Source organism: Dermacentor andersoni, chromosome 5 (assembly GCF_023375885.2).
Source record: "Dermacentor andersoni chromosome 5, qqDerAnde1_hic_scaffold, whole genome shotgun sequence".
NCBI lineage: Eukaryota > Metazoa > Arthropoda > Arachnida > Ixodida > Ixodidae > Dermacentor > Dermacentor andersoni.
The window spans coordinates 20,929,096-20,952,361 of record NC_092818.1 but is presented as its reverse complement, the minus strand read 5'-3'; the positions used below and the strand labels follow the sequence as shown (position 1 = coordinate 20,952,361).

General features: G+C 47.2%; 1 protein-coding gene and 1 pseudogene across 1 annotated transcript in view; both read left to right on the top strand.

Moving 5' to 3' along the window:
• Positions 1–10,626, top strand: part of LOC129380176 (uncharacterized) — a 49,187-nt gene extending 38,561 nt beyond the window's left edge. Inside the window, exon 3 of the mRNA XM_055070140.2 lies at positions 10,306–10,626. Within this exon, the coding sequence (XP_054926115.1) occupies positions 10,306–10,596 (291 nt within the window). The 3' untranslated portion in view covers positions 10,597–10,626. The remainder of the gene's footprint in view (positions 1–10,305) is intronic.
• Positions 7,461–9,735, top strand: LOC126529860 (elongation factor 1-alpha 2-like; annotated as a pseudogene).
• Positions 10,627–23,266: the final 12,640 nt, after the last annotated feature.

The window sequence follows — 23,266 nt, the reverse complement described above, 5'->3', positions numbered from 1 at the left end:
GTTCTGACTGAATCAAACGCTTTCTCGTAATCAATGAAAGCTATATATAAGGGTTGGTTATATTCCGCACATTTCTCTGTCACCTGATTGATAGTGTGAATATGCTCTATTGTTGAGCAGCCTTTACAAAATCCGGCCTGGTCCTTTGGTTGACAGATCTAAGATGTTCCTGATTCTATTTGCGATTACCTTAGTAAATACCTTGTAGGCAACGGACAGTAAGCTGATCACTCTCTAATTATTCAAGTCCCAGGCGTCCCCTTTCTTAAGCATTAAGATTATGTTGGGATTCTTCCAAGATTTCGGTACGCTCAAGGTCATGATGCATTGCGTATACAGGGTGGCTAGTTTTTCTAGAACAATCTGCTCACCATTCTTCATCAAATCTGCTGATACTTGATCCTCCCCAGCTGCCTTCCCCCTTTGATTAGCTCCCAAGCCTTTCTTTACTTCTTCCGGCGTTATTTGTGGGATGTCAAATTTCTCTAGACTATTTCCTCTTCCTTTACTGTATAAATCTCTATAGAACTACTCAGCCACTTGAACTATCTTATCCGTATTAGTAATGCTATTTCGGGCTTTGTCTCTTAACGCATACATCTGATTCCTGCCTATTCCTAGCTTCTTTTTCACTGCTTTTAGGCTTCCTCCGTTCCTCAGAGCATCTTCAATTCTATCCATATTTTACTTCCTTATGTCAGCTGTCTTGCGCTTGTTGATCAACTTCGAAAGTTCTGCCATTTCTATTCTAGCTGTAGGGTTAGAGGCTTTCATACATTGGCGTTTCTTAATCAGATCTTTCGTCTCCTGCGATAGCTTACTGGTATCCGTCGGCGTCTATTGCACACTCCTTAATTATGCCCATAAGATTGTCGTTCATTGCTTCAACACTAAGGTCCTCTTCCTGAGTTAAAGCTGAATAGCTGTTCTGTAGCTTGATCCGGAATTCATTTATTTTTCCTCTTACCGCTAACTCATTGATCAGTTTCTTGTGTACAAGTTTCTGCCGTTCCCTCCTCACGTGTAGGCTAATTGAAGTTCTTACCATCCTATGGTCACTGCATCGCACCTTGCCGAGCACGACCACATATTGTATGATGTCAGGGCTAGTGCAGAGTATGAAGTCTATTTCATTTGTAGTCTCGCCATTCGGGCGCCTCCATGTCCACTTTCGTCTATCCCGCTTGCGGAAGAAGGTATTCGTTGTCCGCATATTATTTCGTTCTGCAAGCTCTGCGAATAACTCTCCCCTGCTATTCCTAGAACCAATGCCATATTCCCCCTCTGACTTGTCTCCAGCCTGCTTCTTGCCTACCCTGACATTGCAGTCGCCCATCAGTATAGTATATTTTCTTTTGACTTTACCCATCGCTGATTCCACGTCTTCATAGAAGCTTTCGACTTGTTGGTTATCATGGCTAGATGTAGGCGCGTAGAGCAGTACGATCTTCAATTTGTAGAACTGAGGTTAAACAGCGCGAGAAAGAGGAGGACACAAGGAAACGAATACCACAGACAAACGCTGACTGCCAACTGGAAATTTCTTGAAAATTCACCGGACATTCATACCTTTTTCAGCATAGGCATGAGCACACCAGTTGCACACCAGTTGCACACCAGTTGTGTTTAACGTCAGTTCTAAGTATGAACCAATTAGCCCTCATCAAGATCTTAATAACTCAATTTGTACCTCTTATTAAGTTTCACAACAAGACCTGCCACCTTCTCGTTAATACTATAGAATTCCTGTATGTGAGTTATATTTTGGTTATTCAGGAATCCGACTCCTAGTTCTTGTCTCTCCGCTAAGCACCAGTAGCACAGGACGTGCCCGTTTTTAGCACTGTATCTGCTTCCTTTGTCCTCCTGACCTCACTGAGCCATATTATATCTCATTTAGTGCCTCCCAATTCCTCTAATTGCATTGCTTGACACGACTCACTACATAACGTTCTAGCATTAAAAGTTGCCAGGTTCAGCTTCCAATGGCTTGACCTGTTATAAATGTGACTGCGTTATGGTTCCCGAGTCGCAGAGAATTCGACGTCGACATCGTCGATGTTGTCCATATCAGCAAATTCGTCCCAAACCACGCATTCCGATCCCGCAGGCCCTCCGTGGGGTGCAGGGGCGTTAAGGAATTAATGCAATTTCTCAAAGTAAAATGCTTCCTAAAATTAGTAAAGTACAACTTACTCACAACCTCCACACATGATAACGTGGGATTGTAATTTGAATAGGCGAGAAAACATAATTCTGTTACGCGGAAACTCAAACACAATGTCCTTTTCCAGCCGCCGTTGGTGGTCTGTCTTGGTGCGAGCAGCGCGCCCCACTCGGTTCTTCACAACAGTTCCTCGCATCGGCGCTTCCGCGGCGCCCGCTGTGGGCGCTGGCAAAAAAAAAAAAGAACTATCAAGTTCGTTTTTGTCACAACTTTTGCCGACAGCGTTTCCAGGAAAACGTTGCGGTTACATAAGCTGCAGTTGCCGCGAAGCATGAGAAGCAGTCAGGGATCTTTCACTGCCATCGCGTTCCACTCTTAAAGGCGGAGGCTAAGCGTGCTGCAAATTTTTGTCAGGATTTGTAGAAATAAAATGAAAGTATGAATTAAAGGCTGTGCATGTCCGCGCCGACAATGATGCAATAAGCTGGCCGCTGTAATAAACTTTTAAGGGAAATGCTAGAGGCAGCACCTAAATAACGTAAAACGGTGGGCATAAACAACACCACTCATGACGCTCTATGGGCGGGGGAAGTGTGGGTTGTGGCATCGCCGTGCAGGGGGAGGGGGGCTCTTGGAATACTTCCGAGGGGGCTGGGGCCCCGGAGTTCCCTCCCCTATAGCCGGCACCTATGTACGGGGGCTAGAAGTAAAGAACTTCGCTGTAGTAAGAATCGACAATATGCCTTTCCTGGATTGATAATCATGCGTTCTCTCCCGTAATGATCGCGATGGCACAAAGACCACAAGTTTCATTGTCCGGTGTTCCAAGAAGACACGTAAGCACTGGGTGTCGAATTTATACACTACATACAACGTAGCCGAGTCGCAAAATCTTATCAAACGCAATGCTGGCACAAGTAAATCAGAGATCGTTGGATATCGCAGCCGATGAAGGTGCAATAGTGATATTACGAGTGCGGAAGCACCGATATATATATATATATATATGAATATTATAGTTCACAGTACTATAATGAAATGCCAGCTGTGATTTAAGATACGGAAAAAGTCACAGGGTGCCTCTGTTAGCGCAGTGTGGTTGTTTTACCTATTACATTTTCTGCTAGAAACAGTGCATTGGAGCAAGCATGACTTCAGTGACGTCACGGCTTCTTTTGTGTTTCCCTTCATATTCGAAAGTTTTAATGCTTTAATTGAAGCATGTTTACTGTCCTCGCATGCAAGCAGAGGGATCATACTCGCATCGGTATATTACAACATCCCTCCAGGTAGTTAATTTTGGAACTTGCTCCATCATAGACGCCACCAGGGCTGTGTTCTTATAGAAGCAATTTATTACGCACTACTTAGAGCGTCTCCTAGAAAACAGTCAATGAAGTTTTCCAGATATCAACGGTGCGAAGTCATCGCTATACAGCAAAGATAGCCCACTGAACAGCCCCAGGGTTGTCAATATACAATGAGCGAGAACGTAGGAAACAGAGAGGCCAGATCGTCGTTAGTAATATCATCAGAAGCCAACAAAGACACAAAGGACAGCATATGGGAAATTACTTGTGCATTAGGTACTCAATCAAAGATATGATAAATTAATGGAAGTGAAACTGGATGAATAAACTAGCCACAGGCGGCATACGAACCAACGTCTTCGATTACGCATGTGATGCTCTCACCAAATGAGCTACCGCGGCGCCATTTTCCCATCTAATTTCTGGGCTATTTATACTTATCTACGAGAAATAACCATGGGAGTCTTAGGAAGCGCCACCACTCACAAGCCTTCGCGGCGGATGTGAAACATTCTTTCTACAGCAGGCGTCACGTGTAAGTGAAATGCTATGCTTAGTGTCTTTCTTCGCAGGCTTTTTATGACTATGTATCATCATCATCATCATCATCATCACCCTGGCTATGCGCACTGTAGGGCAAAGGCCTCTCCCATACTTCTCCAACTACTGTCATGTGCTAGTTGTGGCCATGTTGTCCCTGCAAACTTCTTAATCTCATCCGCCCACTTAACTTTCCGCCCCCTGCTACGCATGCCTTCTCTTGACATCCAGTCCGTAACCCTTAATTACCATCCGTTATCTTCCCTCCTCATTACAGGCCCTGCCCATGCCCATTTCTTTTTCTTAGTTTCAACTAAGATGTCATTAACTCGCGTTGGTTCCCTCACCCAATCGGCTCTTTTCTTATCCCATAACGTTACACCGATCATTCTCCTTTCCATAGCTCGTTGCGTCGTTCTCAATTTAAGTATAACCCGTTTCGTAAGCCCCCAGGTTTATGCCCCGTAGGTGAGTACTGGTAAGACAGAACTCTAATACACTCTTCTCTTGAGGGATAATGGCAAGCTGCTGTTCACGATCTAAGAATCTCTGCCAAACGCACCCAAGCCCGTTCATATTCTTCTGATTTCAGTCTCATCATCTGGATGCGTTGTCGCTACCTGCCTTAAGTAGATTTATTCCCTTACCACTTCCATTGCCCCGCTACCTATCGTAAACTGCTGTTCTCTTCCGAGACTATTAAACATTACATTGGTTTTCCGCAGATTAATTTTTAGACCCACCCTTCTACTTTGCCTGTCCAGGTCAATGAGCATGCATTGAAATTGGTTCCTTGAGTTACTAAGCAAGGCAATATCATCAGTGAATATCAAGTTACTAAGCTATTCTCCGTTAACTTTTATCCCCAATTCTTCTCAATCCAGGTCTCTGAATACCTCCTGTAAACACGCTGTGAATAACATTGCAGAGATCGTATCTCCATGCGTGACGCCCTTCTTTATTGGGATTTTGTTGCTGTCTTTATGGAGGACTACGGTGCCTGTGGAGCTCCTGTAAATATCTTTCAGTATTTTTACATACGGCTCGTCTACACCCTGATTCCGTAATGCCCCCATGACAGCTGAGGTTCTGACTGAATCAAACGCTTTCTCGTAATCAATGAAAGCTATATATAAGGGTTGGTTATATTCCGCACATTTCTCTGTCACCTGATTGATAGTGTGAATATGCTCTATTGTTGAGCAGCCTTTACAAAATCCGGCCTGGTCCTTTGGTTGACAGATCTAAGATGTTCCTGATTCTATTTGCGATTACCTTAGTAAATACCTTGTAGGCAACGGACAGTAAGCTGATCACTCTCTAATTATTCAAGTCCCAGGCGTCCCCTTTCTTAAGCATTAAGATTATGTTGGGATTCTTCCAAGATTTCGGTACGCTCAAGGTCATGATGCATTGCGTATACAGGGTGGCTAGTTTTTCTAGAACAATCTGCTCACCATTCTTCATCAAATCTGCTGATACTTGATCCTCCCCAGCTGCCTTCCCCCTTTGATTAGCTCCCAAGCCTTTCTTTACTTCTTCCGGCGTTATTTGTGGGATGTCAAATTTCTCTAGACTATTTCCTCTTCCTTTACTGTATAAATCTCTATAGAACTACTCAGCCACTTGAACTATCTTATCCGTATTAGTAATGCTATTTCGGGCTTTGTCTCTTAACGCATACATCTGATTCCTGCCTATTCCTAGCTTCTTTTTCACTGCTTTTAGGCTTCCTCCGTTCCTCAGAGCATCTTCAATTCTATCCATATTTTACTTCCTTATGTCAGCTGTCTTGCGCTTGTTGATCAACTTCGAAAGTTCTGCCATTTCTATTCTAGCTGTAGGGTTAGAGGCTTTCATACATTGGCGTTTCTTAATCAGATCTTTCGTCTCCTGCGATAGCTTACTGGTATCCGTCGGCGTCTATTGCACACTCCTTAATTATGCCCATAAGATTGTCGTTCATTGCTTCAACACTAAGGTCCTCTTCCTGAGTTAAAGCTGAATAGCTGTTCTGTAGCTTGATCCGGAATTCATTTATTTTTCCTCTTACCGCTAACTCATTGATCAGCTTCTTGTGTACAAGTTTCTGCCGTTCCCTCCTCACGTGTAGGCTAATTGAAGTTCTTACCATCCTATGGTCACTGCATCGCACCTTGCCGAGCACGACCACATATTGTATGATGTCAGGGCTAGTGCAGAGTATGAAGTCTATTTCATTTGTAGTCTCGCCATTCGGGCGCCTCCATGTCCACTTTCGTCTATCCCGCTTGCGGAAGAAGGTATTCGTTGTCCGCATATTATTTCGTTCTGCAAGCTCTGCGAATAACTCTCCCCTGCTATTCCTAGAACCAATGCCATATTCCCCCTCTGACTTGTCTCCAGCCTGCTTCTTGCCTACCCTGACATTGCAGTCGCCCATCAGTATAGTATATTTTCTTTTGACTTTACCCATCGCTGATTCCACGTCTTCATAGAAGCTTTCGACTTGTTGGTTATCATGGCTAGATGTAGGCGCGTAGAGCAGTACGATCTTCAATTTGTAGAACTGAGGTTAAACAGCGCGAGAAAGAGGAGGACACAAGGAAACGAATACCACAGACAAGCGCTGACTGCCAACTGGAAATTTCTTGAAAATTCACCGGACATTCATACCTTTTTCAGCATAGGCATGAGCACACCAGTTGCACACCAGTTGCACACCAGTTGTGTTTAACGTCAGTTCTAAGTATGAACCAATTAGCCCTCATCAAGATCTTAATAACTCAATTTGTACCTCTTATTAAGTTTCACAACAAGACCTGCCACCTTCTCGTTAATACTATAGAATTCCTGTATGTGAGTTATATTTTGGTTATTCAGGAATCCGACTCCTAGTTCTTGTCTCTCCGCTAAGCACCAGTAGCACAGGACGTGCCCGTTTTTAGCACTGTATCTGCTTCCTTTGTCCTCCTGACCTCACTGAGCCATATTATATCTCATTTAGTGCCTCCCAATTCCTCTAATTGCATTGCTTGACACGACTCACTACATAACGTTCTAGCATTAAAAGTTGCCAGGTTCAGCTTCCAATGGCTGCCTGTCCGGATCCAGAGATTCCCAGCAGCCTCTGCTGCGTCACAGGTATGACCGCGGCCATGGTCAGTTTCTTCGCAGCTGCTGGGGGCTCAGGGCCGGGGTTTGATTGCTATGGTTATATAGGAAGTTGTGGCCAAGTGCTGCAGCAGGGTTGGCAATCCTGCTCTGGTGAGGTGATGACTGTATATATGTATATGTATATGTATATACACATATACACATACAAATACACACGTGCAAGCTCTTCTAAGCTCTCCCATCCCCTTTCTACCTCTGCCACATGACTGGGACTGGCTTCGGACACTGTTTTGTGCAATTAGATGATCATAATGTTGTGTTGACAGGCACGCCCAAACCCCGCGACTATGGAGAAGGAAAATATCCACATTAACATCGTCGTCATCGCCTACGTCGATTTCGAACAGTCTACGACTACCGGACAATTGATCCACAAATGCGGTGGCATGGATAAGCGTACCATTAAGAAGTTCAAGAAAGAAGCCCAGGAGATGGCAAGGGTTCCTTGGAGTATGTGCAGGTGTTGGACAAGTTGAAGGCCGAGTGTGAGCGTTGCATCACTATCGATATCACCCTCTGGAAGTTCGAGACGCTCAAGTACTACGTAAATGTCATTGATGGTGCCGGACATCGTGATTTCATCAAAAAACATGGTCACTGGAACATCGCAGGCTGACTGTGCTGCGCTGACTGTGGCTGCCGGTACCGGCGAGTTTCATTTTATTTTATTTCCTTAAAGACCCCATAGTAGGGGAATTACATAAGGGGTGGGAATACAACATATAAAAACAAGTTTTATAACGCATTCAATTCTGCAGATAAAAAGTTGTTACATCTTGAACAAATTGTAAAGAGCAGGTGATGGCAGCGATTTGATGAGGAAGGCCATTCCAGTCTTTAGATGCTCGGTAGGAAAATGAGGTTGAAAGTGTATTTGTGCGTGAATGTAGTTGCGCTACCTGCTGGGGATGGCCAATGCGTCGTCGCCAGCGTGTTGGAGGAACTATGTATGGTGGTCGATTAAGCGTCGAATAGAAGAACCTGTTGAAGAGGGAAAGGGTGGCAATGCCGCGACGAAGGCATAGACGCGATAAGGAAGATTCTTTTTGCAAAGATCATATGCTGACGTTGTAAGAGTATGTGTAATGAATATACCTGGTGGCGCGATTTTGAACTGCCTCGAGGGCACTGGCGAGCTATGCTTGATGCGGATCCCAGATGGCAGATGTGTATTCGAGGTTCGTTCTTACCAATTATCTATAGGCTAACAGTTTTACATGCAATGGAGCGAGGCGAAAGTGACGTCTTAGAAATCCCAATGTTTTGTTAGCCGATGAAAAAACATTAGTAACATGCGCATTCCAGGTTAGATCATTAGTCAAGGAGATACCTAGCTATTTGTAGAATTCCACTGATTCCACGGTGACGTCACCAATCCGATAAGAAAAGTGAAGAGGATGATGACGATGGGTAAATGAGACAAGTTTGCATTTATTGGAGCTGAGTGTCATCAGCCAAACATCGCAGCATTCTTGTACGCGGTTAAGGTCAGATTGAAGAGTTATTTGGTCAGTGATGGTATTGACTAGGCGGCCAATAACGCAGTCATCGGGAAACATACAGATATGGCAGGACACATGCAAGGGTAAGTCGTTAATGTAAAGTAAGAAAAAAAAGGGGGGCCAAGGACGGACCCCTGTGGTACACCTGATGTGACGAGTGTAATGTTTGAAGCGTGGTTATTAAATGAGACATAGTGTGAGCGTTTAGTTAAAAAATGCCCAAGCCATTTTAGGATATCAGGATGCAAATTCAAACTAGAAAGTTTTGGTAATAGGCGTTGATGAGCTATTTTGTCAAACGCTTTCGCGTAATCCAAAAATATGACGTCTGTTGGTATGTTACGGTCAAGATTAGCATGAACGTCATGAAGAAATAGTGCAAGCTGGGTCTCGCAAGTTGGAGGCTGATATCTCTAAGAACGGCCAGACCCGAGAGCACGCCCTGCTGGTTTACATCCTTGGCGTGAAGCAAATGATTGTCGGCGTGAACAAGATGGATATCCCCGAGCCAACATTCTCTCAGAGCTATTTCGAGGAAATCCAGAAGGAAGTGTATGCCTACATCCAGAAGATTGAATGCAACCCTGCTATTGTTCCGTTTGTGCTCATTGCTGGCTGGAACGGTGTAAACATGATCGAGCCTAGCCAGAACACACCTTGGTACAAGGGCTGGTCTATTGAACGCAAGCCTGACAAGTCTGAGGAAAAGACCCTTCTTCAGGTTCTCGACGCGACGGCTCCCCCGACCCGGGCCACGGACAAGCCCCTCCGACTTCCCTTGCTTGACGTCTACAAGAGTCGTGACATTGGCACGGTGTTCCTCGGCCGTGTGGAAACCAGTGTTCTCAAGCCCGGTATGGCCGTCACCTGTGCCCCTGCCAACCTGACCGCTGAGGTCAAGTCCGTGGAGATGAACCGCGAGGCCCTCGTCGAAGGCATGCCCTGTGACAACGTCGGCTCCAACGAGAAAAACACGTCTGTGAAAGATCTCCCCCGAGGCCATGTGTGCGGAGACTCAAAGGACACCCCGCGCAAGTTAACGGAGGAGTTCACCGCCTAAGTTATTGTTCTGAATCATCCCAGCCAGATCACCAACAGCTACACGCCTGTGTTCGACTGCCACACAGTCCTCATTGTCCGTACGTTCATTGAGATCAAGGAAAAATGCGACCGTCGTTCGGGCAAGAAGCTGGAAGGCAACTCCAAGTTCATGAATACAGGCGATGTTTCTACCAATGGGACAGGCTTGCCACACTTTTTTCAATTAGATAATCTTAATGTTAACGAATTATAAAACGGGCCGTGAAGAACAGGAGACCGGACACCACGGGCGCTGCACTCACAATGGATTCTGAGTGTACCATTGTGGCGTTGTAAGTGTTGTGAGCGATGCGCCCGAGTTGTCCGAGCTTCTATTCTTTGGGTTTGTTTGGTTTTCGTTCGTGACTGTGGCTTCGACAAGTCGCTCGCATTGCTTGTGCGGCCTGTTCGTACTTCTCAGAAATCAGCACAGGAAAATATTCAGTAGAGAGAGAAGTTGACAGGGTCGACCTCTTGCCCCGTCTGCTCTATAAACCACTCTGCGTGCATTAGTGTTTAATTCCGCGTTCTGCTGTGTCATCTCGCGCAGCCCTACATGAAACTTATTCCGGCGGCTGTCGTCGTGTTCATCGTGGTCTCCTCCACCGTGGCTGTCGTGGTGCTCACCACTCTGCAGAACGGCGCACTGACGGGGCAGTCTGCCGCACGCTCACCAGTGGCGCAATCGGACTCCAGGTCCGCCACTGACGTCGCAGTGCCGCTGCTTACGCCCGAGACGAACGAAGGGGATTCCCAGCCTTTCAATTTCAGCGGTAACGGGGCGGAAAACGCCACCACCGGGGTAGGAGATGCCGCACCATGGCGCCAGAAGCGACGTTAATAACACAATGCGTACGCGATTCACGGAGTAATAAATGCACATAGAAGTAAAGACAAATTTTTATTCCGATAGCAACTATCAGACACTGGAGACACGCTCGTACGGCCGGCACCACCCGCACTGTCATGCTATCAATCTATTTACGGCGCATGCGCGGATCTCTAGTGGAGTGTTAGCTCTATAGAGATGCGCAGCGCGTTTGATTATTCACAAAAAGTCAAAGCAATCGCTCCGCTTAATTAGATCTGCAGCGCGCTCAGAGCAGCGCTTTCTCAGTAGCCAGTTGTGGCGCTGTGGAAGCTGCCGGACTAATTAGCCAATAGGAAGGCCGAATGCCCCTCAATGTGTTCATTCGTCCCGGGTCGTCTACTCGACGTCTGCTTGCCGTCCTGTCGAAGCATGCTTCAATGTTGGTGGATTGAAGCCACAAACATATAGCTTTTTTTTTTGCGTTGTAACCATATTGGCTGTGTTTACATGAATTTATGCGCATTCTCAGAAGTTCCTTGCAGCATCCTTAGCCAGTAGTATGGGCGCATGCCTTCAAATTTTCACCTGTGCCGCATTGACTGCTTGCCACCTTCATCTGGTGCCATCCTAGAGCGGAGTAGTAACTTAATGATGCAGTGAACAATTGCGCCCTTCTAGCGTTACTCATCGTCAAGGTAAGATCAGTTTTATGCTATGACGCCATTTGCTTACTGCAAATCAAACCACATTTGTGACTCGGCGATATCTCTGTAGTACTACAACTATCCCCAACATACAGTTGTTCTCGACTAAAATGACAAACCTACTTAGTGCGTACCACTCGGCGTGAAATGAGACGAAGTGATGACTGATTTCACCATTTATTTCTCGCCGCCAAGGCCGAGAGCCAGTAACAAGCGCCAATTCAGATCGCAGCGGGAGGAAAGGTGTCCTTCAGGGACAATAAATTATGATGATGATTAAAAACATGCCTGTACACCTGAAGAACTTAAGAAGACTAGGTGACTGTTCGCCGCCACCTCGTTTCTATTTGTATGCCAAGAAATCATCATCATTATCATCAAGCACGAAACTGAAGTTTAGCTATAGAGCACACCCCTTATGCATAACTTGTTTCGCCAGCGGCCATACGTTGTGTCGCTATACTGATTTATTGCTTAGTGCATTACCATCGGTTGTTCTATTGTGCTGTGTACTGCCTATATATATATATTTTTTTTAACAATTCTTAAGTGGGTACGAACGACGAACTCTAACGCTCAACATCTACACCGGCACTGTCAATATATCTATTCTGTTTCTTTTATTTCGCATGTAAGCGTACAGTGCATGAGATTGGATGAGTGATCTTTGTACTGGAGAAACATACCCATTTATGCGCTTCCATACTACATCAGATTACACTAAGCAGAATTCACCCTGTCAGTTCTATATGAATTAAAGGGAAGCTGAAAGCTTTTCTAGAAAAAATGAGTGAAGAGCAGTACGTCATGGTTTTCAACCCTCTGAATTCGAATATCGCATCGAAATTGAGCGAAAGAAAGCGCAAACAGACTTTATTTCGACGAAAATTGCAGCAGCAGACTCAGGGCTGCTCGCGCGCCTCGTTTCCGCATGTGATTGATCGGGTGCCTCGTCACGTCAACAATGGTGTTCGTCCGGACCGACTGCTGCCGCTAAATACGAAGTGCGCTGCAAGGTAGTTTGGTGCTATTTTGCTGAGACGGTCATGGAAAATTTTGAGAGCTTGAGTTTCTCTGAGGAGTTCGGCGTTAAGTGCAAACCCCACGAGAGTGATCTTGCGCGCGACGGTGACGGGCGACGGCTTCGAGCGACAAAACAGGCCGTCGCTTGAACAGATCGCTCGCTGTTGTCGCTTGATCGGTCGTTTCTAGAAACGTAGAACTCGTCGCTCGTCGCCCGGAAGTGCTATGAGCGACTAGGCAATAGTGCGATGCCGGAACTGGATGTACATAGCTCAAACACTACTGTTTGTCGCACGGAACGAGCAAACTATTGAATTTTACACGTGCAAGAATAAGAACCTAGTGGAAGACCTTCAGAAATATTTTATGCTTCTTTTTACAGTAAAATACGTCTACTTAAATTGATAAAGCACACGTCGCGCTAGTTTCGGCACGTATATTGCTGCCCTCATACCGGGAAGTCGTCGCTCAAAGCCAACGCTCGCGTGGAGTTCGATTGTAGGCGACGTGTGAACGCGACAGCCATCGCCTCGCTTGTCGCTGTCGCGTGCACGATCACTTGTATGGAGTTTATACTTTGCTCCCTACATGTGCGAGCCGATTGCGAAGAGCCGGCCTCTCCAAGAAGCAACAAATGCTGGTGCAAGCACTGCTTTCCACGCGAACGAAGGCGAAGTGTTGGCATCTCCTTGTTTTGGAAATGTTCTTTGACGAATATGTTTCTTGCTAAGCTGCACTCAGCGATCCGGTGAGTACGTTTCCGGGCAAACAACTGTAGTGTTATGTTCCTGCATGCCTCCTCGTAGAACGCAAGCGGTGATGCGATCTTCGCCATTTGTGCGCTGCCCCAAAGCTGTCGGCAATCTACACATACTGTCTAAACGCGGTAAAAGTTTACCGGCTGTTGTAGCACGTGCAGTATAGAACCTTTATCAGCTCTCTCGCAGAGGAGACAACATGGGTCACTGGGTATGTGTCCAAATAAACAACTTTCTGCAAGCTGCTGCCAGGAGCATTAGGTAACTTGCGGCACTCGGTACACGTACGTTCAAAGCACATATACAGGTGGTGTAGATGATAAGTTACTGCAGAAGTGATATAGGCAAATTGATTGCAATTAAGTGGTTGTCACAGTGCAAAATGCATCCTTAATGCTCTAGAAATGTCTAAAGGACCTGAAATAAGTATGACATCGAATAAGGCGATATTGAAAAAAGGACGCTAGCACAGCGTCCGGTCCGTCCTTAATGGCTACGACGTTGAGCCGTTAAGCTTTCAGGTCGCGGGTTCAATACCGGCCCCGCCGGCGCCCGTAGTTTCTTAGGTGCGCATTGCAAAATTTGTATGCTTCTATACCTAGATGTGGGTGCACTTTCAATAATCCCCAGTTTATGTTTTGTGCTATTCTGGTGTACATTACAGCGTAAGCTGGTATGGGCTTGTTCTAATAGCCGTTTGGGTTGCGCATCTTGTCCGCCGCCATCGAGGTCCGTCGCAGCTATCCCCAAGAATGGGAAAAAGTGCCCGTTTTTCGCTCGGATAGAACCCGGGCCTGCTGCGCGTGACTCATCTGCTGTAAGCCTTAGCCACGCCAGCTGGCAGCGGGAAAATACCCTGTACATGCGCCCTATAACATGCGAGGAGAAACGCGATGTTCGATGCGTGCCGCGTGGCCTCGAAAGGTGCACACTTTGCGTTGGAGTCCGATATTATTAAATAAGGTGGTACGCCATGTAGCAAATGCATAGGCACCGGTACACCGTATAAAGACCGTGTGGTAACCATTTATACGTTGTACCGCTACCTGTACCGGGGGGCCTCATAGGATTCCAGGAGTTCTGGGAACGCATGCTCCGAGCGTCAAAACATACGCTCCAAGCTCGGCTGCCAGTGTGGGCCCCGGGCTAACCTTCTCTGCGGCCTGGCCTCCCTCCTTTTCTTCCTACTAAAATAATGTCGCTACAACCACGAGCGGTTCTACGTTTGACGAAGGAAAAGAAGCCTAACGAGATATATTCAAAGATTCTACAACGAAAATCATGTTTAATATACCTGAATAAATGAAGCTGTCTAGGTGACTATTTGCCTCCATCCCATTTCAAAAGGAATGCCAATAAATCATCATCATTACCATCGCATTGTGAAATTGATGCCGCGTAGCGTCGATACGTGTGCGCTTCGCATTGCGGTTACCAGGTGACAGGCCATATACACAGTACTGTACACTGGCACTGTACACTGTACAAACATGTACAGCTTTTCCCGATTAATCAGTGTAGGTTACTGTTTGTCACCGCCCCGTTTCAAAGTGGATGCCAATAAATCATAATAATAATAATAATCCCCACCATCTTCATTGGCATCGTATCGTGCCATTGTAATGTGAGCTGACACGCGCGCTACGTGGCGTCGATACTTGCACATTTTGCATTGTGGTTGCGGAGTATTCCATAAGATCTCCCTGCATGTAGTAGTTGCAGGTACCTCTAGGTACCTCGTCCTGGTTAACTGAAACAAGCCAGGTGACTGTGTGTCACCGCCCCGTTTCAAAGGGGATGCCATTAAACAATCATAATCTTCACTATCGTGTCATACCACGGGTCAAGGGATCTGACATTTGCGTCGCGTAGTCTCGATACCTATATATACTCTTCGGCACACTTCGTGGCGCTTCCTTGCCAGTTACGTACCGCCATTGAAGGCGCGAATCGTAGAGCTACGCGCACCGCTGCAACCAGGCAATATCGGGCTCAGCATAGCTCTGTGCAGAGAGCAGCACTAGTCGCTGCTCGCCGTGGACCCCGGGTGAACAGTTCAGATTGTTCTCGTGAGCACGACGCAGAGAGACTTCGCCGCGAAGACGCGGTAGTGCGTGGTGCCGAAAGTCAAGCTCCTATGGAGCTGCTCCTACAGTTTACGCTGTGAGTGTGCTGGGTGCGCCGCGCAGGCACGTGACATTTTTTATCAATATAGCATGTGCACATGTAGGAGCCTGCACATGCACCTTTACGAGCAATGCACATGTCTAGGTGCATAGCGTACTGATTCCAAAAATAAAGAACTATTCGTGCCGGGCGTTAGGCCGTCACCTTTGTAGTTTCCGCTCTTGTATACTGTTCTACACCTTAGCTTCCTAAGTAATGACAGTTACAATTCTTTATAGACATCTTTAGTTGTGTTCCTGTCCTTTTATGACTGTGGAACGCTGCTTTTTTGTCTCTGCGAATTTTAACCTACTCAATGGGAGACACCGCTCCCTTAACTACGGCGATGGACGTGGATTCACCTGGAAGAGTTCCTCGTCCTTCTACGTCAACAGCGGCCGCTCAGAAAAAGTGGTCTCGTCGTTCCAATGACACCGACAGCGAGGACACTGTGATCTACTCGGCGACCAGTGATGAAACCTCGGATGACAGTGACTTCGTGCCCGCAGCGAAGCACAAAGCAAAGAGAAGACATCTCCTTCCACAAGTAAAGCAAATCTGATTCCGACGCGAAATGCATCAGACCTCACAATTTTATTTGTGCCTGTGGCTGCTAGCGACAATCTAAACCGGATCAACCGCGAAGCCACATCTGTGTCGCTCGAGGCACTTGTTCCAGGTCAGATCAAAAATGTAAGGGTCAACGCCCATAAGAACATCCTCGCTATAGATGTCACAGACCGCAGCGCGCTACACATTCTGAGCAAGGTTAAGGTGCTGGATAGCATCAACGTACGCTGCTATAAACAAGACGATCATGACTCTACGGCCGGTGTTGTGTATCGTAACGTTCGCGGTGCTGGTCCCATTCTACGTTGTTATCTGCAGATAAGATTGCCCCGCTTGCCGCGATATCTTGCTTTCTTTTGCCACTCCCTGGTTAACTGCTTAGCGCTCAAAAAGCGCATCGCCGAACGGATAATCGTCATTGTCTCCCTGGCGCTGCGTGGGTCGCGTGTTCCTTGGGCCCGTTGTCCTGCCGCCCTCGGCGGCTAGCCGTGGAATACGTAACAGCTGGTGGCAGCGGACTTCGGATAGCGGATGGAGCGCACATCGGCGGTGGCCTTGGCGTCCGGTTTGGTGAGAGCACGGCTTATTTGACTTCATTGGGAGTATTAGCGACATTTACTTGGTAGTCGAGGCCTTCTGATCTTGCTAAATATTGGTACGTGTAAGAGTAGCGAATGTTCTCAGCAGTCATGAACCTTGCATCGTTAACGAAACTCAACCTAGTGTTGCTAGCACAAGAGTTGGGTATCCTTGTACAGAAGTCGATGCGTAAACCTGCAATTATTGAATCAATATCCAAATGCGGAGCGAACAACGACGAAGTCGAGAAATGTTGGAAGACAATTTCCCAACAGCTAAAAGAAAGAGAGATAGAAGTGGAGTTAAAAGAGATGCAGCTGCATAGCCTTGAACGAACTGACAGTTTCGACATGCGGTGAAACATGCAACCTTTCAGGGCTGGTAGCGACATCGCTTTGTACCTCGTCAACTTTGAGAGGACGTGTACTAGAGCAGCACTTGCAGAAGAGACCTGGTCGCAACGCCTCTCGACATTGCTCCCAAATGAAGCAGCGGACGTAATCGCGAGAAGGCCCGATGAAGATTCGCGTGAATACAATAAAGTAAAGCTTCAGCTGACGCGAAGGTACAGCTTGTCTACAGAAGCCTTAAGGATGAAGTTTCATAACACGACGCGTAGTAAAGCCGAGTCATTCTCGGAATTCGCCTACACATCCATGAGCTTGTTGGAAGAATGGCTTAAAAGTTCCAACGCATACGAGAACAAGCAATGTCTGATTGATGTGTTCGAGCTATAACTTTTCTATGCGTCAATTCCGGAGCAAATGTGCCTGTGGATTCAGAACAAGTCAAACGTACATACGTTCCAAATGGCAGCCACTTTGCCTTACGAGTACTGTTCCCGCAGAATGGCAAGTTCAGAAGTGCAAAAGAAACCGTCGGGAGCATTCAAAATGTTTCAGAAAGGAGCGAGAGAAAGCAACCAAGGGAAATCCGACAACGTTCCCGCCCAAGTGCATGCGGTCACCTCGAGTCAACCAAAAGTTCCAAGTTCGAAGAAAAAAGACCGTTAATCTGTCACAAATGCCAACAACCAGGCCATATCGCAGTAGGGTGCCGACAAGCAACTGTGTCCGTTAACTTGCTAACTGAAGAGAGCGGTTTGCTCTTGCCTTACACCTATGACATGACGGTGAATGGCGTCAGTTGCAAGTTTCTATGCGACACAGCAGCAACATTTGATGTCGCCCACCCGTAGTTTGTTAAGCCCGAAGACTTTAGCGGATCGTGTGTATGGGTGCGTCAGGCACTAGAGCACGACACGAAGGGCTTGCCGGTAGCCAAAGTTGAAATTACGGGCGCCTTCGGAAAACTTCAAACTGAAGCCGCTGTTTCAGACAAGCTGCCGCAAAGAATCCCTTATTTTTTTCTAACAGATCAATGAGGGGCTTGCAAAATGCCGGAATGGAACTGCATGCGAACCCTGTAATGGTCGTCACGAGGTCCCACACAAGAGCGCAAACTACTAACGCGGTCCCGCCGACATTCCAGAGCAAAGTGATTCGTCGCAAGCTGCCGCAACGAACGAAGCCGTTCCAGCCACACCATCCGTTGATAACTCCGCGGTCGCTTCCGCGCCCGGAGACGAAACGATAAGCCCAATCAGTGATAGCTTTCAACTTCTTTCAAAAGTAGACAAAAGCGTTCTCAAACCGGATCAAGCAAACGACGAGTCACTGCAAACGTGCTGGGAAAGGTCAAGACGGAACCAAAAGGGACCACTAATGTTCACTGTCAAAGACGGAATCTTCTACCGAACATCAAAAAACAAGAAAGGCCGCTCTTTCGAACAGCTGGTAGTTCCCCCAAAAGTATCGTGCTGCACTTGTCCATCTGGTCCATAGCAACAGCTGGGCTGGCCATTTAGGAATAAATAAAACTGAGCAGACTATTGAACGACTACTACTGGCCGATGTGCTTCAAGGAATCTGAGCAATGGGTACGTTCTTACGTTTGCCAAGGGATCGGATGGCCAAACGAAGAACTCACAGCGCCTTTGGTCCGAGTGGCTTTGATTGGCGAACCTTCTCGCAGATTACTAGTCATCGTTGGTCCATTACCAGTAACAGCGGCGGGCAACAAATACTTGCTAACTCTCATTTGCCCTGCCACGAAATTCCCGGAAGCAGTGGTGTTACTGGAACTAAGCTCTACAGCTGTAGTAAACGGGCTACTCGGCGTCTTTGCCAGAATCTGATTTACCAGTGAAATCCAATGCGACCAAGGTTCTGTATTCACAAGCACGCTTACCACGACATTCTTGCAGAAATGTGACATATCCATTCACCACAGCTCTGTATACCACCCGCAAAGCAATTCAGTCGAAAAGCTTCACTCAGTAATGAAACGCATTCTGCGTGCGCTCTGCTTAGAGAAGTGCACCGACTGGGATGCAGCTGTTCCCGCAATGCTCTTTGCTCTGCGCTCTGTCACTCACGAAGCAACTGGATTCAGCCCGGCGGAACTTGTTTACGGTCGAGCGCTTCGCTCCCCGCTCACCTTGCTAAAGGAAAAGTGGGAAGACAAATTTTTAGACAAATCCGTTGTCGAGTACGGGCTGATCTTGTTGACACGCCTTCGTGAATCGCAATTGGCGCAGGTCACCATGGCAGAAGCGCAGCAACGCGCGAAGGTGTACTACGACAGTTCTGCACGCACTCGAGCCTTCAAGGAAGGCGACAAAATGCAGAGTTTGAAGTTGTCGGAGGTGCACAAACTGGAAGTAGCATGGGATGGCCCGGTCACGGTTAAGTGAAAGCTTTCAGACACCAATTACCTGGTAACAACACCCGGTAATCGCAACGACGTGACAATCTACCACTGCAATCTAATGAAGCCATTTATCGAACGCATGGAGAGGCGGAGCATCGTCCTAAACAAACCAGAGGAAATAAATATTCCAGTCCCTCAAGAGCCGACCCCTTGCTCTTCCCTGTCAGCAGAAGAAATACTCGAATTTGTAGGTGAACAATTTTCTTTAACAATCGAGCAGAGAAAGAAGTTAAACGAGCTTGTACACAACTTCAGCGATTTGTTCAGTCTCTATCCCGGTAGGACAAACCTTGTGGAACACGATGTTGAGTTGACATCTGACCAACCCTTCCGTACAAGGATGCACAGATTTTAGCCCCGTCATGAGAAGCTGTTGAACGATTCCGTTCAGAACATGCTGACACTGGGTCTAATTGCGCCAGGGAAAAGCGAATACGTGTCGCCGATGTTTATCGTAGAAAGTCCTGGCAAGGAGGCCAGACTCTGTATTGACTATCGTAAGCTGAATGCGATGACAAAAACGAAGACGTTTCCCATTCCTAATATTGAAGCCTTGATCGAGAAAGTTTCTGCGGCACAGTACATTTCTACGTTAGATATTGTACGCGGCCTTTGGCAAGTGCTACTCACGGAGAACGCCAGTAAGCTCGCCGCGTTCATGACTCCGACAGGCACATATCGCCCTCTGGTGCTCACTTTGACCTCAAGAATGCACCGTTCGTATTTTCAAAACTAATGAATCAAGTGCTCACAGGCACCGAGTCTTTCACTGCCCTCTACCTCAATCACATCGCTGTTTTCTCGAGTACTTGGAAACGGCATTTGGAACATCTGCAGCAGGTATTCCTTCGAATCCGCGAAGCAGGTTTGACTCTCAAACTGAGCAAATGCTGTCTTGCAAACAGTGCACTCCGCTACGTGGGGCACGTTGTTGGCCAAGGGAAGCGACGCCCTTCCGAATTAAAAGTTGAGGCAATCACTAGCTTTCCTTTGCCAAAATAAGACTAACTTGCGTTCCTTCTTGGGTTTAGCTGACTATTACAGAAGCTATATTCCAAACTTCGCACATATCGCTAGTCCTCTTACAGATGCTCTGTGCAAGACCGAGCCTACTATTGTGCGTTCGAATACGGCGCGTAAGGACGCATTTGCTGAGATTTAAAAAAAAAGATTCTTGTCAGCGCACCGGTTCTCGCGGCACCACACCAGATTACCCTCTCCCTTTCTCAGTTCAGTATGACGCCAGTGACCATAGAATGGGCTTGTTTTAAGTCGAGTGAACGAAACAGGCGAGGAGCACACTTCTCTACGCAAGTCCAAAGCTAATGTCACGCGAGCAAGCCTACAGCACAACAGAAAAAGAATGCGCTTGCTTAGTGTGGGCTCTCAAAAAGCTCTCATGTTACTTGAAAGGTTCTTACTTTGCTTTTGAAACCGATCACTCTCCCTTAGTGTGGTTAAACCACATGTCAAACAAAAATGGTAGCTTGATAAGGTGGAGTCTAGCACTTCAACAGTTCGATTTTCTAGTGCGGCACAAGAAAGGCAAACGCCATGGCAATGTTGACTGCCTTTTCGCATTCCCTAGTTTCTTTTTTCTTTATTTTTTTTTCGCGTGTGTATGCCAGTCAATGCAAGTCTTTTTCATTGTCGTGTTCAGTTTTCACGTGTTCTACTCCCAGTGAATTCAACTGCCGGGCTTTCCTAAACTTGGGCGCGAGGTTGCTTCTGACGTTTTTACTGCGTTTCTTCCGCTCTTTCAAAACGCCCCTTCACATCCTGTCGTGCCGGCTGACGGATGAACCCTGCGCAGGAGATCTGCGGCGGGCTACCTGTGCTAAGGGCTCGGTAGCCTTTCGGCACTCGGCGAGCAGTGCTAATTATGAGTGTCACCTCCTCCTCGACGTGTCAACCCCTCTCCACGGACCTGTTCTTCGAGCCTGAAGAGGCTTGGTGCCTTCTCCACCCTATCTGCGATGTTCAGCTCAACTTGCCCGCCTGTGCCACCAAGCACCTCAACGTCTTTTCCAAGCGCAAGGACAATGTAATATTGCAAAACGCTTTAGTGCTGTGCTTGGACAATCTTGTTGCCCCCCTGTTCCCTCCTCTAGTTCTCCAAGAAGCGTCATCCTCTTGAACGCCTTCCAAAAAGGGTAGCTTTGGCCGAGCTGTAACATTCACGGTGCTGGTCGCATTCTACGTTGTCATCTGCAGATAAGATTGCCCCGCTTGCTGCGATATCTTCATTTCTTTTTACCAGTCCCTGATTGGATGCTTAGCGCTCAAAACGCGCGTCGCCTTGGGCCAGTCCTCCTGCCGCCCTCGGCGTCTAGCCGTCGAATACGTAATAGTATGGCGTCGATAATTCCATAAGTGATGCTGACCTGCATGTACTCATCAAGCCGGCGACAGAGGGAATTGTCTGTCGACAGAGGGAATTGAACTGCCTTGGAAAGTGGCAGTGTGTGAAGTTAACTTTCAAAGGAGACAGCATACCGTCACACGTCAAGGTCGGTCACTTTCGACACATAGTACGGTCGATTGTGCCGAAGCCGCTTCAGTGCAGGAAGTGTCAAGTGATAGGACACGTTAGTGCGGTTTGCACAAATGCTGCCGTGTGCTCACGATGCTCTGGGTCGCACAGCTCCGACGCCTGTCGTGCCGAAAACCAAAAGTGCGCAAAGTGTCAAGGCTGTCACGATGCAACTTGAAAGCATTGCCCACATGTGGAATATGAGGCGAAAGTCTTGAGGCAAATCGTCAGGGATGGTTCCTCGCACATTGGGGCTGCCGCTTAGGTGCGACGTCGACATTCACGTCAACGGAGATCTAGAAAACCCACTGCTACAGCTAAGGATGCACCGCGTCATCTGACATTCCCCAAACTTCCACATACAACTAGCAATAGTAGCAATGAGTATGCTAAGCAGAATGTCTACACTATCATTGCCTCATGCGAGAAGTGACCACCATTGCTACGACTAGATCCACCAGCAGAGTGACAAGATGTAGCACCCTCGCTGAACAATGCTTCACCTTCTGGCAGCAACCAAGACGACGACAAACAAGTCGTCACCATGATAAGGGCCCTTATGAACACGCTGCGAGGACTACTGACCGCCATGCACACTCCGGTGGCTCGAGGCGCACTTCAAATACTGGCTGCCCTAAATCCGGTATTGTCCGGTCTTGAGAGGCACCATGGCTGCTCATCTACACTCTTTCCTTAAAGAGGTCAACGAAGCGTCTGTCTTCCACTGGAATGTCAGAGGCATTAAATTCCGCATTTTGGACTTTGGTCCGTTTGTTTTTAAGAACAAATTTCCAATAATCGTCATTTGTGAACCCAACATTGAGAGCGCCATCCGCCTAACAGGATATGAAGCTTTCATGTCTGCCACCTTTAGCGACCGCAGCAAAGTCATGGTTTATATCAGATGCGATTTTACGTATGTTTTACACCCTGTGGCAGCTGATGACGACAATAAGTACGTGTTGTCCCGTGGTAGTGACGGTTAAGAAAACCCGCCGCGGTTGCTCAGTGGCTATGGTGTTGGGCTGCTGAGCACGAGGTCGCGGGATCGAATCCCGGCCACGGCGGCCGCATTTCGATGGGGGCGAAATGCGAAAACACCCGTGTACTTAGATTTAGGTGCACGTTAAAGAACCCCAGGTGGTCGAAATTTCCGGAGTCCTCCACTACGGCGTGCCTCATAATCAGAAAGTGGTTTTGGCACGTAAAACCCCATATATTATTATTATTACGGTTAAGAAGGCAGCAAAACTGTGATTGACGAAACGAGCGTTTTATTGGGCGAGCTTGTGCCCTGAAAAACAGGCTACACACAAAATTCAACGGTAGTGGCGAATACAATCGGCGGTCGTCGAAAATCTCATCAGCGGGTCAAGCAGGGGGGTAAATCTCCGCATGGCTGCCATTGGTTGTTTTCGAGCAGGCGCTCTTTCGACGCTAGCGCCACGGTCCCCTTCAGTTATGGCCCTAACCAATGGGCGACGCAGAAGCGAAATGGTGGCGCATACGATTATTTACGTTGTCATGGCACCAGGAAAAGCAGCCGCGCGGCGCCTCCTCTCCCAAACGTTTTTTTTTCTTTTTTTTATATTATG